The sequence below is a fragment of the Acromyrmex echinatior genome, chromosome 1, assembly GCF_024713525.1.
Source record: "Acromyrmex echinatior isolate Ae372 chromosome 1, ASM2471352v2, whole genome shotgun sequence".
In the NCBI taxonomy this organism is placed as follows: Eukaryota; Metazoa; Arthropoda; class Insecta; order Hymenoptera; family Formicidae; genus Acromyrmex; species Acromyrmex echinatior.
The window spans coordinates 12,218,617-12,236,413 of NC_141852.1; the positions used below are offsets into that span (position 1 = coordinate 12,218,617).

Here is a 17,797-nt window from a genome sequence, read left to right on the forward strand (position 1 = left end):
AATATAATCTTATATTTAAGATCGTCTTAAGCAAATCGATGGCAATGCACAATAATTTGTAAAATAAATGTTAAAAGCATAAAAAAAATTTTTTTTTTTCTTTACATACTAGTAGTGTATCGATTGCGTATCTTGAAACGTGTAAAAATTACATAACTGAGTAAATTTATTAAATAAATTTATTAGGTACTAATAAAATTATAAATATTTCAGTAAACTTCTTCAATTTTAACCTCGTTTTAGAGACACAATCAAATCTTTAATTTTTCAAAATAATTTTGTAAAAAAAAGTATTAAACTAAACAATTCTTCTTGCGTGCATTATCTCAACACGTAAGAAATTTACTCGTTAATACCTTTAAAATTTAATTTTAATTGTATTGTTGAAATTTAAAAGTAACATGAATATAAGTATTCAAATATAGAGCGGAAATTCCTAAAACATGGCGAACTAATCAACACGCGACTTTGGCAAAGAAAGCACTTTTGCAACTATTGTAAATTTTTTTAATATGATTAGTCTTGCCGTTAGTTTTTCAATATCTCTATCAGATCTATCTCTATCAGATCTAAATAAACAATCATCTTAAAGAAATTTACAACAGTTGCAAAGCTACTTTCTCTGCTGAGCCATTAGCTGCGTTACCGAAAAGATATTATTAAAGACCGTCAATCCTAGGCAAATTTTCGGCAATATAAAAAGGGTCCCAGAGATTAATTGAAGAACGTTGACATTATCGACAACTGATATATAAATAAATTATATATAAATTTGCTATTATTAACATAAATATTTGGCTTGCATTATTAAATTCACGATTTTTTATTACATAAATGTTCCATAAATAAATATGCTTACTTATAAAGCTATAGTATTATATACATATATTGCAGAAAAATTACAATTTTTTTCTGCAGTTATCATCTCTGTTAATAATCAAACTTTGATGATAATACTGAAATTATAATTTTAAACAAAAATCGAGTATTATTGAATTCTAAATGCATAAATACATCTACTAAACTAATAAATCATAAAATTAGTGCAATATTATCAGTTTTTAACTCTTAATTACTTCAATATTCACAAGTATGCGAACTCCTGTAAGGATGTCAGTCTTTAATAATATTTCGTCAGTGGCTGCGTTCAACAGAAAATACTAATCAGTTGAATTCTTTAAACATTTTATCGATAATTATCGCTATCGTTAACTAGTGATAACAGTCAATGAGAGCCGCACTTTCTTCCAGGATTATCCTGCCATTGTCTGTCGCTAGTTAATGATAGCGATTCAATCATCGATAAGACGCTTAGAAAATCCCACTACAGGTAGCACTTAGTGATTCTTTAATACGATTGGTTCCCACACTTAAATTTAACGAAGAACTAAAGACAAGAACCAATTATATTAAAGAATCATTAACTGCAAACTGATTAATTTTTTATCTGTTTGACTTGCTTACACTTTTTACACTTAGCATCTTTGCTTTCTCTCTTTTCAGCGTCAAATATATATCTATCTCATTTTAAGTGTAAAAAAGTGTAAAAAAGTGTAAACAAATCGAACAGATCATTTCTCTGCTGAACGCAGCCATTGCATCATGTCCACTCTCAAGCTTCTCTCTGAGGGTGACATCACGCAATCTCATTTTTTACTTTTATGATCGACCCACAGATTTCTATATATACTACTAGATTGTTAACTTGTTTGAAAAAGTGGCTCCCAATTTTGATGTGACATTATACATATGCGTCGAGAATCGCTCTGCGTGACGTATTTGCACATGCGCACACATCAGCACACTATTTTAATTAACCTATTTAACAGTATTAATCACCAAATATTTATTTTCATAATCCAGCTATTATAAATTATTTTAATTTATAAGAAATTGAATAAGATCGTATCTTTTATACACATTTATTAATATTCAATTGTCTTTCCAATATCTTTACCTTTTTACTTGAACTTTTTCTCTTTCAAAAAAAAAATAAATTTTTTTTCTATGAAATCACAGCATTTTCTCTTCCAAAGAAACAAAATTTTTCACTATTAGATCATATCACTTTCATAAGGTTATGGCCCGTATTCAGAACGCGTTTTCCTTGATAAAAGCACGCTTTTATCTCTAAAATTCTATAGTATGCGTAACGTAAATTATAGCATATTAGCGCGCTAACATCGTTGTACGTTCTGAATACAGGTCTATACAGTTAGCACATAAACAGTTGATGCAAAACACAACCATACTGCATTCCTTTGGGTATATATTCGTGACGCATGTGCAGAACTATTATACAATTTCAGAGTTCATTTCACATAAGCTTGTCCTAAGGAGTTAGCAGTCTAGTAGTATATATTAAAGTCTGTGGTAGGAGCAGAAACGTGCGAGAGGATGCTCTGCGAGTAAGAGACACCAAGTGACACCCAGTGCAGGCAGGTTATTCCGCCGGAGCGAAATCCATTGGTAAACATGCAGCCGCGGCATTACCATCGTGAGTGACCGTCGTGATTACACCCGATTATAATGGCAGAGAACCTGTCGAAACGGCCTTCCAAAGGAATCCTCAAGACGTCCAGCAGTTTTGATAATCCGGAGGCGCCTAGGTGAGAGACGCATTAATTGAATTTCGATTGGCGTAAAAATAGAGACGCGTGCAAAACCCGCCGTCGGCGTCTCTCGTTGACGTTAAAGACGGTTCGCGTGACTTGCGTGTCACGCGCGGTATATTCGTCCGGTATTTATAAATCACGAATTCACGCGGACCGTGACAGACGTCTCGACGAAGAGAACAAATAATTATCGAATATTTCTCTCGAGATAATACATGATCTCAATTTGATTTATTGTTTTTTACTCAACATTACGTCAAACATATCGTTCGAATTCGCGATTGTCTCTGTGAAAAATATTTTCCAAAAAATTCTCTTTTTTTTATCAGGATATAATTAATGTATATACTTTTTTGGAATTATTCAATTCAAAGTTAAAAACTTGCAAAAAAAAAGTATAATATTGTTTGAATATTCCTAAGTTGTAAAGTAATTGGCATTACCCAGCGTTAGTTGACACAGATTCTATTTTTAGAACTGGTGATGAACACCATTTTTTTATTTACCTTACATTAATCATGTAGACCGAGCAAAGAAACAACATGGGACGAAATGAATATTATTGCTACTCTTCATCCTGCTGATAAGGATTATGGCCACATGAAGATTGAAGAACCAAAAACCCCATATAATTTCGAAGGCCTCCAAAATGAACATGAGTTTGATCAATTAGATGCTAGTGCTCTTGCAGCAAAGTAAGTAGATATGATTTAGTTATTAATACAAGATACATTGATTTATAATTGTATGCTTCGATTATATGTTAATAAAATTATAAAATTATATTTGATATTATCTACTTTATTATTAAAATTCAGATTAGCTGGAGATAGTAAGCCCAAAATTTTTGAGGAATCCAGTGAAGAGGAAGAAGAGGAAGAAACTCCTGAAGAAAAAGGTTAGACATCTTATAATATAGAAATTAATTACTTTATAATATAAAAATTGTAATCATTGACGCATTCTGTTTTAGAAAGGAGAAGAGCTTTCGAGGCAAAAAGAAAGGGCCATTATCGAGAGTGGCATGCTGTACAAATGGCAAGAAGACTTTTAGAACAAGAAGAATTAGAAGAGGAAGATGAAGATGGCGAGAGTAAAAATAATGAGGAAAATTCGTCAGAGGAAGAAAGCAATTTTGACACGCGTTTCAAATGCATGCCGTCCTGTGATAGAACCGAAAAGAAATAAATGAAAAACATCGATTGATAATTTTCTTAAATCATCGATCACAGTCATAATTTCGCGACAATGTTGACTTCATTGTTTGATGCTATCGCGACTAAAATATCAAGCAGCAAAGAAAGTGTTTACATCAATTACATTAAAATGCCCAAGCTAAATTTCACATTTTAATTATGTATATATAGCTCTTTTTCAACTCCATCTTTATAGCTCTTTAGCTCCATCCTCTGTAAATAAACATTTTAAAATGAACCTGAATGTTTAGCATAAACCGCTGTTAGATTTTCCAAGATTAGATAAAGTTACAATAACATTATGAGTACTTAAAAATACTAGTAAGCTATGCACAGAAAAATTCATCTTGTTTAATGATTTATTTTAATTTCCATACAATAAATAAAAATTATAAAAATTTTCATTATTGCTTCATATAAACTTTCCTCGTCATTCTTTCGCGAATATATTATTCCAGGCCTATCGACATTATTTCAATACGGCATTCCTGTAAAATTTAACGTTTTTGGAAAATTCTAATCGCTATCAAAATTTGACGAACAATAAGGCTAAGCAAAGCCCTCACGTATAGTGAAAATTTAAGATGCTGTATGTAATATTTACATAAAGAAAAAAAAGCATGTATTTAAAATTATTAGTGTGTGTGTAATATATTACACAAGTTCTGTGATTAGCAAAGGTATATGCTATGTAACCTCGGAATGTATGATTTCAAATTTTCGTTTCTTCTCATAATGTTTGATTTTATTTTCCAAACTGTCTGTAAAAGAAAATAGATTATATACACATAGATAAGTAAAATTCAGTTTGTACCAAGCGGATTATGTAATTTAAGTCTGTCCAAGTTCATCAAGCTTATCCTAATTCATACAATCACTCTTTATCTTCATTCTCAATTATTCTTATTTCTTTAATGATATCTAACCAATTGATTGCAACGCATGGATACAACGAAACACATGTCTATATGATAATCTACTCTCTTTTGTTACATCTTGTACATTTTATTCATCGAAATGATAGGGAGAAACATTTTGCTCCTAAATCATATGTTGGACAGACTTAACTTAATTAAATTATACTATTCAAGAAATGTACATTTAGAAAATTGTAATCTCAAGTATAGAACGTCCAATCGCGGCGACATTGTGTTAGTATAGTATTAAAAAAAAACGTGAAATTACGTATATATGGTCGTAAAATATTTTGAATGTCTGTATCATAGTCAATACAAAGCATATTAATAGACTTAAAACAGTGTATTTGTATGCAATGTCTCGAAATTAATAGATATATGGGCTACATTACGAATAATATAAAGTGAAAAAGAAAACATTTTTTGATAACATGCTAAAAATTAGAAATTAAATCTCGACTTTATCAATGAATTTACATTCACTAGCTTTGATTGATCATATACTTACCACACATTTCTCTCTTCATCAGTGGTTGATATATTTTTGATTGTACTCCGAGCAGCAGACAATCGCTTTGAAAATCAGTATTTACACGATTAATGAAATTTTCCAATTTCATCAACATATTTTTAATCATTGTAGATCTGCAACAAAACAAGAATTTGATTATAAAATTGATCACATGTACGATTATGTGAATTTCTCTTTTATTAAACATACTTTATAGTATTGAGAGCCCAATCTTGTTGTAATACTTTGATAGTGTTTAATAATTCATTTTCGTCCATAAACCAATTTATGCTTTCATAATCACAATACCAGAGATTCAATGGAACTTGATGAGCCATATTGTACTGTGGCTTCTGTGGGCAAGTCTCAATGTCTAGGAGCTTCAAGATTATTTCAGGTTCTTCTTTCCTTTGTCCAATCAACAACAGGATGCCCATTAAACAACGAATTTGATGCCAAAGAAAGGCTTGACTTGTGATTTCTAATTCACACATATCGTAACCTTGAAAATAAAATAAAATTTACTATACATTATACGTCAATAGTAAATATTAAACAGCTGAAGAAATTTAAGATACCCGTTGACTTTTCCACATTCTGATCATTAAGAGAATTCACTCTTGCATCCATTACAGTTCTTTTAAAATTAATTACACCATTAGCTACATCCATTTTACAAATATTACGAAAATCATGATCCCCTATGACATATTTGGCAGCTTTGTCCATGGCTTCTATATCTAAATTACCCCTTGGGAAGAAATATCTATAGCTTCTAAACTTGCAGTCAAATCTTGCTGAGAAAATGGATGAGACTGGACACCATGCTATACATCTTATGTTTGCTGGTAGTAATCTGTTCAATATTTTACAATATGGTAACTCATCGGATAGGTTGTCTTGATTTTCTGGTTCTAATCTACTGCGTACATCCAATGAGATTACTTGAGAGAAGGAGCTAACACCTTTATCGGTTCGTCCACAACGATGGTAATTTGAACTCTCGCGGGATTCTATGCAGCAGCTTTTTAGCAGAGCTGCGAATAAATGATGCTCAATGGTATCAGTATTATCTTCTTGTACAGCAAAACCATGATAGTCCCAACCAAGATAATAAAACTTTAGCAGAATGTGCCTTTTGTGACATCTGCGATTAAAATTATAAGCTATCACTCGAATGAAAAAAAAAGTGACAAATTCAAGAGCAACCGTGTATTTACCGTGAAAAATCAAATGATTTTCTTACTTTCCCTGGTGTCTCTTCTTTCTTCATTTTAGTATCCGTACGTTTTGTAATTGTTAGTTTCAGTTGCTCGTTGTGAGCTTCCAATTGTAATATCTTATCGATCAGTTCCTGCAGGCCGGATTACGTAGAGATATAAATAATATATTAAATAAATACACGATATATAAAATATAAATATACACGGAACATTTTTCAAAACGCATTTATAAATGTCATACCGATTTATCGAGCACTTCCAACTGCTCTCTCGTGCTTCTTGTTGTCTTAACACGTTTCCACGAAACCTTTGCCATAATCGTGTTTCTCAACCAAGAAATAAACTACAGTAAACACAAAAGAACATTCAGATCTTTCATCTGTTGAATAAATATTACAAACGTCAAAAGTAGAGGTTATGTTATATTACACGTGTGCAGCACTTTCAACAGCGCATCATAAGACTTTCCTAATAGAAGATAATTGCACTGCTTCTTGAACTTAAAAATAAGATAGATATACAATTGGATGTCGGATAGAAAAAGAGGGAAGATGAACGGCACAGAGAGTGCAGCTGTAAAAAATAAATAATAGTTGCACTGTATTATATTCTCTGCATTAAAATGAGATAGTATGTATAATCAGATATGTTAGGGAAAAAAGAAAAAGATTGAAAAAACGTAAAAATTTATTAATTGCGTTCTCACGGGAATGAACGATGGAGAGGTCTATTTTATATTCATGTTTAAAAAAGTTTAATATATTACATAGAATAAATTCATAGAATTACATGGATATGACCTGCGCTGTGAGAAGCGATGTGACAGCCAATCATCTGCTTTTACGTTCTGCCTTGAAAAACGGATGATTAAATGGCCACCGCGGGAAACAATAAAATCGAATGTCGCTCGTCGACCGATTTTTGCAGTCAAACGTTATTTCAACAGAAATACTTTGATTCACGTGCATTAAAATTCTAAATCGATGTACATACCTTCCGTTTTGTTTTCAATTTTTCATATACATCATAAAACTATGCAGAAAAATAAATTGTGTTAAATTGCGTTTTGTTTATTCATGATGAATCGCTATCTCCTGTTGTATCCTCCTATTGTAACTCGAAAGCGGAATTACTTTTTAATTGTTAGTTTATATGCAGAAAGACTTGTTTACAATGAAATGTCGAGAAAAATTCAAGTAATATACATATATGCGGCGTATTTTAAATAGCATATTTATGTATATATTAATATATAATTTATAAATATCAATGTAATACACATATGTAATTGCTTGTTTTTTTTTGTCACGGTCAAATTAAAAAAGTAAAGTAATTTATTGAATGACAGCCACTTTATTGAGAGTAGACAGCGGTGAACATTAAGATTCGCCTTGCGCAGCAATTACCTCGATAGACTTTAGATAGTAAGATATCACACGTGCCCGGTAACTTGTAAGAATCCTATCTTTATCCGCCGGCATGCTATCAATCTCTCACATTACGACGAGCCTCGATCATCACGTAAGTGCACTCGTAAACTATTTTACTCTTCTACTGCAAAAAATAGGCGAGCTAAAAGGACGGGAACGCGACCTGCAACACTGTGTTCACGATTTCATTCACACAAGATGAGCTCTCTCTCTCTCTCTCTCTCTCCCTCCACAATCCCTTTAAATTTACTTATTTTTTGCAGAGTTCTTTTCCTTCGAAATGGAGGTATGATGGATATTTTAAACGCGTGATAATTGACGATACATGCATTGTCTCTTGCGAAAATATATGTACAGGTAGAGAGATGTAAATAGTAATAATATATAAAAGTCGATAACAATGTTAACAAATGTTAATCATCTCCCCCAGAAGAGTCGTTACTCCTCGCTAGTAAATGTGCTTGCTGATAATAAAATACCTTTCAGATATTTTCTTATAATCCTTGAATTAAAAGAAATCGGCGGGAATAGAGTTTCCGAAATCGCATCCAACCCTTGTTAACTCCATTTCTGGTCTTATTAGAAATTTAACTGCTCGAATTACATTATTTGATCGGGAGAATCGGAAAAAGAAACTTTTCTCTTTACGAGAAGAGGTCGAAAGACTCGTCGAAAGAGAACTACGAAGTTTTAGCGCCAATCTTCCGGTTTCGAAATCTGGCAATCGGATTTTACAGAATAAATTCCAGTCGATCACTTTTAATTCGCCCATTTTTCACAAAGATACATCCGTATATGTTACACCGATGTATGTACCTCGAAGAAAGAGCGCTTCGTAACTCTTATCACACTTACTTTATAATCGCCTTCGCTGCACGCACGCATACATAGTCGCATATATGTATATATATATTGCTGTCAGGTTTTTTTCTCTCTTTATTTTGCTCTCGTGACGATTTGTAAAAAACTTTTGGCATGGCTTGCGACACCACTGGCTTACGTAATTATTACAGGATATTAAGAGCATGCTCTAACAGTAGGAATACGAGTATAAATGCGTCGAATGTTTCGTCATGCGACCGGTATTGACCGGAAATAAAATTATTCCTTAATTTATCTGAATATATTGCATCGCGTTGTTTAGAGCGTCGTTTCATCTGTTAAAAGTTCAAACGACGCGTGACCGTTATTAATTGAGAGTCGCGATTAATTGAGATGTCGCCTTTGATGAATTTGAAATCGTTGTGTCTCTATATTTAAACGCGAGCTGCACGACGGAACTTCCGTGCCGTAAAACGGGGTACTATTACACGAGAACAATTGCGCGTGACATTAAAAAGAAAGAGGGGGGAAAAAAAAGAAAGATTTTATTCTTTTCTTCTTAGACTCTCTTTGGTTAACTTTGGTCATGAATTGTGAATTACACGTCACAAGTTACGTTGACTTAGGCCGCGCCGTCTGAGACCCTCACAACTTAGGAAACTTAGGAATCTCACGGAAATACTCAGTGAGACTCTACTTTTAATGAGTTCACTTGCAAGTTGGAATAACGAAAACTCAATTTCACTCGCATAAAGGAGCAGTGTATCCATTTTACCTTTCAACCGCACATTTTTCCTCCGTGATTCGCATTCGCATGATAAAGTCAGCCCCCGTCTTAGGGCAAGAGAGATGTACAAATTCGATTTACCTCGAACCGAAAAATCTCCTCGTCGTGAAGAATCGCGTAGAATGGAATCGTATTTCTTTATTACTCCTCGTAGAAAACGAAAGGATATGAGGCAATTGACAATGCATGCATTGATTCGATTCGATTCGATAATTATCAGTTCTAGGGATATACCCGAAGGCATTTTATTAACATGCTCCGCTATACTTCTCGAGGTATTTTTGAACACAGCACCCTAGCGGAGAACGAAATATACTTGGTGAACGTTCACATAATTACCCCCTAGAATTGGCTAGACGCGCCAAGTTAGACGTGTATATGTGACTGTGTATCCATCTGTGTACGTATGTGTATGTAGGAAATATTCAATGAATATACATTACTTTGTAACATATATTTACAAACACATAGTTATTTATTTTAGAAATGTACGCGAGGGAAAACTTACTTTTAGTATTTGTAAAATACCGCTTCTGCCGCCTTCCGGCCTGAGATTTGGCGAGCCTCGTGAAAACGGGCGCTCGAAGGAGAGAACGGACACGCTCCTAATTAACATACTCTCGATATCTCTGCTTTAACAGTCCTTATAGATTGTATATTTACACACATGCACACACTCTCTCTCTCTCTCTCTCTCTCTCTCTCTCTCTCTCGCTTTCTCTCCCTCTCTTTGTAAAATATTTGTTAGTCGACGGAGACGTTTGTAAATCCTCATTTCTTCAAAGAGTTCTCGCAGTCATGAACGAAGAATGCTTTACAAGTTGGAAATCACTGTAACAGTCAATAGTTGAAATCTACTTTCCGATCTGCCGCGGCTAACAAATATCTTTTGTATTTTTTTTTTCTTTTTATGTTTTCCTGTAATTTGTGTTGTAAATGTAAATATCTCGAAGGTATATATTCATTAATTAATTAACCGCATTAACTAGAACTAGTTCAATGTTTCAAAGTCGCGTCACAAAAATATTCTTCGGTCGTACTAGGAAATATTTAAACAATATTTGTTCGCTGCTAGGGTTCTACCTACCCTTTTTCCCACTCCCCCAAAAACGATACGCTATATCGATTACATAGACAGACGACTCCCTCCCTTCCACCCCGACTTCGTTCCTTTCCGAAACTGCGTGTACTATATCACGGATGTGTACCAAGTTTTTCCCTCTCGTTCGCTTTACCGCAATGTTTGTTATATGTCGCGTAACATGCTGCGTCACTAATGAGATACAAGATCTATTGACTGACGTTCAAGTAACTAAGTGTGCTCGATAATATCGCGCGCAAATCCATACATTTACTCCGTTTAGGTCTAGAACCAAACAACGACGAGTGAGACGAGCAGATAATGGGATTTTCGATGACTTTGAGTCTTCGAGCTCGCGATAGACCTCGTTAAACTTCGAATTCGTTTTCTTTATTTTCTTTTTATTTTCTCTTTTATATTTTCTTCTTCCGTTTCGCCTCTTTTCTTACTCTTAAATAATCGTCGTCTTTAGAAAATATCTCTCGTGTGTATTATAGAAAAAGTCTTACCTTTATTCGTCGACCGTTTGTCTTTCTCGTACCTCGTTGAGAGAGTTACACGATTCGAGCATTATTATTATTACTAGAGCGTTACATTATCCAATTTTCTTTTTTTTTTTTTTGTTGTCCTCGTCCACGCTTTACCGTGATATATCGAGTGCAGTAGAGCGAGGACGCGAGAGACGGAACGAATAATTAATTAACTCGGCTGCGGTGACGCGGTATAACGGTATTCCAAGTCCATCGTCATTCTTATAAATAAATCAACGAAATGGTAAAAACCGTCTGAAATGTACGTTTCGATTTAACGATGCATTATCGCGAACAACATCGCCGACCGCTCGCTCGGGGCGCAACAATCTAAAAGACGCTCTCGCGAAACGCGAGATTAACTATAATTAACTTAGATAATAATCGATCTAACACGTCCTACACGATCGATGATGTCCGTGATGAGAAACGTGATTTCGCGTGCCGGCGCGGTGAGGAGAACCGAGAAAGCGTCGTCAGGTCGTCGCCGGCTTGGCCGTTAGAGGTACTCGACGATGTCGCACTTGATGGATATATTCGGGCAACTAGCTATATTCGAGCGATAGCCCCGTCTGGCAGTGCTCTTGTGCCGCTCGGTGAGGAGCTTCTGAAAGATCGGCAGAATTGTCAGATCCAGCAGTTCACCGTCCGATACGGCGCTGTACATCTTTGACACGTTCACCGCGGAACCACCTGCAACCGAGGACATCAAGGTCGAGGACTGTCTCAACAACGCGTTCATGGCTCTACTTTATTGCCATTCACATCAAAATCTAGCACACTCGACGTTATCCAAACATATAACACACGCTGTTATGACAGCCATTCCATTTGACGTTATTGTAACTTGTTGTTCTGCTATTATATATCCTTCATTCTTCAAGGCAAACATTCAAAATACACGAAATGCATTAGACTGATGTCCGAATAGACGTATACGTACATTCACGTGTATTAGAGTGCTCTGTTAATCGGCCTTAACGCTCGAATAATGAAGGTATGAATATTTCGTGAGGCTTGGGTAGGTAATTATCCGATGCATTCAATTAGCCGTATATCAATAACTTCACTGCGTAATTATACTGCTATTCGGACATGTTACATATACTTTATTAATTGTTGGTGGCAATTCATTTCGTTATTAAATATTCATTACTATTTTAATCTAAGTATATTTTTAATTTACATCTCACGCGAGATGTGATAACTGCTGAGCATATACAATATATATGTGTGTGTGTGTGTGTGTGTGTGTGTGTGTGTGTGTATAAATATATATAAACTCGAATGCAATTAATTTATTTGTTATCAATATTATAAAATTTAGTGTTTAATATCAGGAAATCAATGTTGAACAAATTAATAACATATATTATACAACTAAACATTACTGCTCTCTGACTTTTATGTTCCATTAATCTGATGTCTCAAAAATTTTTATCTTTTTCATTACAGAGAAACCAATTTTTTGTACTAGATTGTACTAAATGCAACGCTAATTTTGTATAGTAAGAAATCTGCGGTATCTCAAAATGTTGCAATAATTTTATGCAATTTCAAGACTTACTTATTATGGACTGATTGTGTTTGTACAACCATGGATTTGTTAAATCAATAGGATTTTTAATTGTTAGCGAATTTCCTTCTTGCAACCGTAAAATTTAATCCTTAGTACACACGATAATTTTCCGGTTTTTTGCTTGTTTACATGATGAGTCATCGTTCATATCCCAAATTAATTTTCATTACTTTAACAGTACACAAAAATTTAATTATTTTCTTACATATACTTCAACATTTTTAGAAAGTAATTATTTGTAAGGTTATGTATTTTGTATACTTTATATTATAATTTAACACTCTTAATTTTTTGAGAAAAAGAAATATACAAAATACGAATGACCTAATCGTGTCTAAGGATTAATCGTTACGAAAAACTGATATAGATTTGCCAAATCATTAGGATCTCTAATTCAGTGAACTTCTTTCCGTGCATTCAGAATAAATGTGCGTGCTTTGAACGTTTAGTATTCCGCAAATTTCCGACGCTGCGTAAGTGTACGGTATAAGAGTACGGGAAAATGAAGGCTTAACGAAGGAAACTGAGAGACTGGTACCGTTCACGTCGCCGCTTCCATCGCGCGGATTCGCCGCGACGTGCTTGCCGTTGTGCATCGTCGCCACATTCGGGGTGCTCTGCACGTACTCGAGCCGCGCCTGATGGCGCAGCTTCGAGCCTGTGTGCCGGCACATGCGGCGCGCGACGCGGTGCGAGCACTCGACTATGGGGTGGCCGCTACCGATGTGCAGCCGCAGGCACTTCTCCCGCGTGCGTTCCGACATCGAACGCTGGATGATCGTCGACATCGACTCGTCGTACTTCCCTGTCAACAGAACACTCGCCGTATCGCTCCACGTCCGCGCACAATGTCTCGAGTTCTACGGATATCTGAGAGAAATCTAGCCGAACAAATCAAATCTCGGATACGGATGCCGAGCGACCTCAATCATAAAGTTGGAACACAGACGTGCTGTTCAAATAACAATAGTTAGCCTGGTATGTTGGTTTGCTGGACTTGTAGGATAAACAGACTCATAAAATTTCATATGGTGTACTCGCAAAATTGAAAAAGCTCGATAAACACGCAAATCAAAAAATCAATCCGTAAAATAATTCTTTCTTTTTTTTTCCACGTCACGTAAATGGAAGTAAGCAAATCAATTGCTTTGCTTTCAGCTTGAAGAATATTTCAACTGATCTGAATATTTACCAAACTTTTTTTTATTCAGTTTAGTAAATATTGTATAAGTACAGTCTAGCTTGTGAAAAGTCTGAATTCTTTTTGAAGCTTTTATACGTATTTTCGCAACGTTTGAGAAATTTATACTTTTAAAAGACAAAATTTCATTTTGATTATGTGTGCAACGACTGAAAGTATAAAAATTATTTTTTTGTACAAATTTTATTTATACACGTGTATCATACTAGGATCCTTTAATAAGAATCCGGATTTAAGAAAGCCACTTTTGATTAATCCGTTATATTTTAACAATTTCTAAGAGCGGACGAGAGAGAAATAAATAAGAAAAAGATAGAACAGAATAAGAAAGAGGAAGAAATAATAAATACAAGTTCTTCTCGCAGATTTTTGTTAAAACTATTATCTGCGTACAAAACTGAGGCTCATGTTCAGACTCTTACTGGAGGATTTCTATGCTAATCGCAGGGAAGTACTCGGAGGACCGGCAAGGATTCTTACCGGCATGCCGATGATTCGGCACGTATTGCAATGAAAATGGCATCACGTGCTCGATGTAGCTCTGTTCGTGGAGCTCGCCGAAGGAGACGTTCTTGGTCGGCGGCGGCGTCGAGAGCTTCGCCCTGCGCTCGTCCTTGCTCCTCCTCCTCACGCGGCACACGTGTCTCGCGATCTCAGTCTCTTCCAGGATCACGGAGTCGCTCTCTTCGACGACCGGTGGCACGAAACTGTATCGCGTCACAGCGTCGGTCGGCAGAGGCTCCGGGGTCCTATGGCGCTTCAATAATGGTTCGCTGTCCTTGACCACCTCGTCGGGGATGCTCTTGCGCCGCGACGCGTCCGCGCCACACGTATGCCTCATATGCGTCATCGTCGTCGTTGTTATCGCCGTTGTCGTCGTTGTTATTAACGATAGCGACGGCGGCGTCATGTCCAACGCCGCCTCAGCGCCTGGAGAAGAGCTCTCCTCGATCGCCTGGCTCGTCATAGCCACTCTTTCGTTGTCGATGATGATTGACGTGGCCTTCGAAAGGGACGCCCTTTTCCTAAAACAAGCACCACGCGACTACCCTGAGGCTGGACGGCAAATCGGGTGCACCGGAGACTTCCGGGACGTGGTCAGTAGGGTAGATGGATTACCGAAATAGTTAAAAATTTCACTCTTTCTCGCTTAAATTTTGAAAAAATATAATATAAAAAGAATAGATAAAATTATAAGTGATTTTAATGACATGATGTTTATTGCGATCACAAAACACATTTCTGAACTGTATTTTTATTAAATCTCCTTTATCGCGAAATTACCATTGAATTGTCAATAATCAATCGTCAATCGAAGTAAATAATTTGCTTTTGTCAAATAATTCGTCTATATGCAATGGCCAATTTAACTACGTTTCGTTAAAGGATTTAAATCTAAAGGTGGAGTTTGATGTCAAACGTTACGACGTACTTTGTTACTTGATCCACGTTGACGTAATCACCCTCTGGCTGCGAAACGGTTGACGAGTTCAAGCTACACATTGACATTGAAACATCAGTCGTCTCTGTGGTTATCGACGGTCCTGTCAAATAAGTAAACAAAAATTATTAATATCGCGCATTAATAGGCGCACAGTTTGCGATTCACCCATTATAACTTTTGTTTTAAATAAAACTTGTAGTTTAAAATATTAAAAAAAAAAAAAAAAAAAAAGATTTTCAAAAAATTGTCTTTTATGTGAGAAAAATGTAATTAAAGCCAAAATATATTTTAATTAATAATGACTATTTCGAAATACTGTGCAATTCTGCGTTTTTAATTTTATTTAATAAATATAACAACTTCTTTTGAATAAAACGGACCTTTACCTTCCTTCTTAGCTTCTTCCGGCTTCGGGACCGGCAATGTATCGACCGTCTCTTGCGTTTCGCTCTCAACTTCCTCGCCCATTCTCCTTAAAAATCCCTGAAGTAAAATACGAGATAATAAAATAATTTTCTATGACCGCCATGTACACGCTCGATATGAATGCAACATTTATGGATTAAACAATATTGCTTAAACATGCGAGCGTACTAAGAGCCCATCAGAATAATTTTAAATTATTATTCGCAGAGAGTACTGCACGAAGCAGCAATGACGTCGTGATTACTCATATATAACCGAATTAAGATGGATGGTGCGTTCGCTTTTCCGTTAATCGAAACTCGCTATCGACCTTCCTCAAATTAGTCCAGTGCATGGATGTTTTATTAAACAGCATATATTTTATCAAGGAGGTATTTTAGTAAAATTGATTGTTAGACAGAGATAAACGCAGAATAACATAAACAATTATAATTGAAAATATATTATATAATACATTTTCTATTTTTCTTTATTTTTATCTCGAACTTAATTCTTTCGATAAAACTTAATTTTAATGTTAAGCATTAAAATCGATTCTAAATTCATCGTAGAATCTGAAGGAACAAGATGATTCAACGATAATAGACTACGTAACGTATTCCTTGTATAACAAGTTCATAACTCCGACGAAGTAATACTCGCTGTAATGCCGTTTGGAAGTTTGATGAATGGAAAAGCTTACCTGAAGCTCAGAATCCTTTTGTAACAATTGCTTCCGGAATTTTTTATTCGTCAGTTTCGCTTCCTTCAAACGCTCATCGAGTTCGCTGACTGTCGAGTCCCTTCGTATCTTCAGCATCGGCCTCAGAGTCGCCCTGGTCCGCTTATTTATCGCCCCTTGTGGATTTCTGCGTAACTCTATTACCTGAAAATCCCATGAGACTTACTTGGCTTCTCTCTCTCTCTCTCTCTCTCTCTTCTCGTTGGTCTTACGCCGAGAATAGGATAGATAGAAACATTTTATTAAGGCTCTAGGGCAAGTCCTTTAAAAACATGCGTATAAAGAAAAATAACACGAAATATGTTTGAAACATTAACTAAAGCAAGTATATATAAAATTAACATGAAATAACGGAAGAAAAGAAAATTGTATGGATAAATGAAATGTAAACAGTAAATATATATATATATATGAAAATACTCTTTCTCTAACATAAATATAAATTCTAAGATTAACACAGTAGATGATTAAAAGGTCTCTGTTTAAATAAGTATGTCGACTTCGAATTCCGAGAGTCTAAAAAAGAGCTCTGTAAAGATTTTGTTGTAATAAGAAAATTGCTGAAGAGTAAATAAATGCGCGACAAATAATTAATGTCAAACAAATCAATAATATCATGCTTAAATGAACGAAAACTTTTGTAATTTAAAACACTTTAGCGATGTAAAATTAAATCCATTTGACAAAGTTTCAGTTCGGAAAAATGCTAAGCGAAAGGCATTCAATTAACTAATCTCTTCGATCGTCTCGGAAGATCGGCCAGTTTAAAATGTGAAACAAGTGAGGTAAAAACGTACCTTAGGAATAAAAACCAGACAAAGAGTGGCTGTACTACAAAATATAATGAACACCGCCAACATTATAAACATGGCGTCTTGTTTGTCAGTCAGCACGAAGCTTATAGCTGCACCGGTGACGCACATTATAACAACGTTGTACACACTCATCCCGACGTATTTACTGTCATTTAATGCCGGTATACTAACGTGCCGCGTTTCCCATGCCAGAAAGGCACCAAATATCTGAAAACGATAGGCCTAGGTAAGTGCCTATCATATGCGATTTTATCCGCCAAGGCGCTTAGCGATGCAGCTTAACTTACCATTAAAAGGCCTTTGTATGCATATATGCAAAACAGATAAATATTCATTTGATTGCTCTGACAATATTCATTTTCCGGGATGATTATTATATCTTCGCTGGAAGGGTGATGCTGCAATTGAGAGTCAATTCGCATTTAACCGATCATTACCGCGAATTTCTTTCGCGAATTATGATAGAAAATATATAGAAAGAGGAATATACCGAAATTTA

The 17,797-nt window shown here is 35.3% G+C and overlaps 3 protein-coding genes across 11 annotated transcripts in view; 1 reads left to right on the forward strand and 2 right to left on the reverse strand.

The window, feature by feature from the left end:
- The first annotated feature begins 2,364 nt into the window (after nucleotides 1-2,364).
- LOC105146811 (protein phosphatase inhibitor 2) lies at nucleotides 2,365-5,067 on the forward strand. The gene is made up of 4 exons (XM_011057341.2): nucleotides 2,365-2,609; nucleotides 3,140-3,310; nucleotides 3,434-3,513; nucleotides 3,589-5,067. Exons 1-4 carry the CDS (start codon nucleotides 2,530-2,532, stop codon nucleotides 3,801-3,803), a joined length of 546 nt encoding a protein of 181 aa, XP_011055643.1. The 5' UTR covers nucleotides 2,365-2,529; the 3' UTR covers nucleotides 3,804-5,067.
- LOC105146810 (tRNA pseudouridine(38/39) synthase) lies at nucleotides 4,153-7,130 on the reverse strand. 2 transcript variants are annotated; one of them, XM_011057340.2, is made up of 7 exons: nucleotides 6,892-7,130; nucleotides 6,704-6,805; nucleotides 6,460-6,593; nucleotides 5,818-6,386; nucleotides 5,450-5,741; nucleotides 5,237-5,373; nucleotides 4,153-4,572 (listed from the first exon to the last, which is right to left on the reverse strand). In XM_011057340.2, the coding sequence occupies exons 2-7, from the start codon at nucleotides 6,776-6,778 to the stop codon at nucleotides 4,499-4,501; spliced, it is 1,281 nt and encodes a 426-aa protein (XP_011055642.1). In that variant the 5' UTR covers nucleotides 6,779-6,805; nucleotides 6,892-7,130; the 3' UTR covers nucleotides 4,153-4,498. The 2 variants fall into 2 exon arrangements, with proteins under 2 accessions (XP_011055642.1, XP_011055641.1); XM_011057339.2 differs by having other exon boundaries at nucleotides 6,704-7,130.
- Nucleotides 7,131-7,795: 665 nt separating this feature from the next.
- GABA-B-R2 (gamma-aminobutyric acid type B receptor subunit 2) overlaps nucleotides 7,796-17,797 on the reverse strand; it is a 32,748-nt gene continuing 22,746 nt past the window's right edge. For 7 of the 8 annotated variants that reach the window (XM_087414387.1, XM_087414398.1, XM_087414381.1 and 4 more), the window contains 8 exons: nucleotides 17,586-17,696; nucleotides 17,281-17,505; nucleotides 16,445-16,627; nucleotides 15,717-15,819; nucleotides 15,325-15,436; nucleotides 14,373-14,917; nucleotides 13,230-13,496; nucleotides 7,796-11,805 (listed from right to left, as the gene is read on the reverse strand). In XM_087414387.1, the coding sequence (XP_087270513.1) occupies nucleotides 11,612-11,805; nucleotides 13,230-13,496; nucleotides 14,373-14,917; nucleotides 15,325-15,436; nucleotides 15,717-15,819; nucleotides 16,445-16,627; nucleotides 17,281-17,505; nucleotides 17,586-17,696 (1,740 nt within the window). In that variant the 3' untranslated portion in view covers nucleotides 7,796-11,611. The remainder of the gene's footprint in view (nucleotides 11,806-13,229; nucleotides 13,497-14,372; nucleotides 14,918-15,324; nucleotides 15,437-15,716; nucleotides 15,820-16,444; nucleotides 16,628-17,280; nucleotides 17,506-17,585; nucleotides 17,697-17,797) is intronic. The other variant, XM_087414403.1, reaches the window with a different exon arrangement.